At 51.1% G+C, this 1,391-nt stretch overlaps 1 protein-coding gene across 1 annotated transcript in view; it reads right to left on the bottom strand.

Moving 5' to 3' along the window:
- Positions 1-508, bottom strand: part of ntd5 (ntl-dependent gene 5) — a 6,774-nt gene extending 6,266 nt beyond the window's left edge. The window contains exon 1 of the mRNA XM_025061447.1: positions 430-508. Coding sequence (XP_024917215.1) covers positions 430-508 — 79 coding nt within the window. The remainder of the gene's footprint in view (positions 1-429) is intronic.
- Between the last annotated feature and the right edge of the window lie 883 nt (positions 509-1,391).

The following is a 1,391-nucleotide window of genomic DNA, read 5'->3' as shown; positions in this document are numbered from 1 at the left end:
CAACTGTGGTACAACTACACAACTGTGGTACAACTGCAGTACAACTGCAGTACAACTACGGTACAACTGTGGTACAACTACGGTACAACTGCAGTACAACTGCAGTACAACTGTGGTACAACTACAACCAGCAGATCTGACTGTTGTCAGTACAGATGTGGACGTCTGTTGCTAACTTTGGACATATGTATGTTTTATATCTGCAGTACGTGTGTGTGTGTGTGTGTACAGTCTGGACACACACACACACACACACGTCCCATCGTCTGTTTCTCAGGTGGAAACTCAAACAGAAGTCCAGCTGATCAGTTCCAGAACTTTCAGGTTCCTTCATGAATCCTTCATTCAGGGTGAGTGTGAGGGGTGAGTGTGAGGGGTGAGTGTGAGGGGTGAGTGTGAGGGGTGAGTGTGAGGGGTGAGTGGACTCACCTGAAGCCTGCAGAGCCTCACCCCCAGTCAGCAGCAGCAGCAGCAGCAGCAGCAGCAGCAGCAGCACACGGTGGTCCATCCTGGAACAGGACCTGGAACCTTCTGAGGGAGGAACCTTCAGACGCAGCATTTTAAAGAGGGGGGACAAATGGTGGGAGTGGAAGAAGGGGGCGGGGGGGGGGACGGGGGAGGGGGGTTCAGCCAAGGGGCACACATCTGGTTCACGTTGAGGAGTGGGGAAAATTCCCCTCTCAAGATTTTTTACCCATTTGGGGGGTGCAGAGAGTGGGGGGGGGTGAGGGGGGGGGTGCTGTTACTGTGTGTGTGTGTGTGTGAGAGAGAGAGAGAGGGACAGAGAGCACGGGGGGGGGGGGGGGTGCTGTTACTGTGTGTGTGTGTGTGGGGGGGGGAGAGAGAGAGAGAGAGAGGCTCAGAGACAGCGTAGTGGCAGTAGTGTCCAGAGTGAGGCGTTTATTTCTCCATAGTTTCACTTCCTGTCTGAGGAACACGTTCGTCCAATCAGAGAAAAGAACCCATTAGTGTAGAACATCAATAACAGAGGGAGAACCATCAGAACCAGAACCAGAACCACAACAACAACAGTACCAACTCTTCAGGGTCATTACAGGGATTAAATCACACTCTATGACTAGTTACCCCCCTCCTGCCCCCCCACCACAGTGTACTATGCCCTCGTGTAGCTGATGTGGGTGGAGCCCCCCCCCGTCTCCTCCCCCCTCCCCCAATAGTGATGCTGATTAAAGTGTCTCAGTGAAGTAACGTCATGTTCTGACACACACACACACACACACACACACAAGTCAATAGATACATCATAAATGAAGGAGTAATAAAAGAGTAAAGAGAAAGAGAATAAAGACGTGATCAAATTTGGCTTCAGTTTCTCCCAGAAATCTGAGAAGTTCATTCACTATTCCACTCAAAGGGAATATTCACAGCCC

Source organism: Cynoglossus semilaevis, chromosome 13 (genome assembly GCF_000523025.1).
Source record: "Cynoglossus semilaevis isolate Cse_v1.0 chromosome 13, Cse_v1.0, whole genome shotgun sequence".
Taxonomy (NCBI): domain Eukaryota; kingdom Metazoa; phylum Chordata; class Actinopteri; order Pleuronectiformes; family Cynoglossidae; genus Cynoglossus; species Cynoglossus semilaevis.
This window is presented reverse-complemented; position numbering and strand designations above follow the sequence as displayed.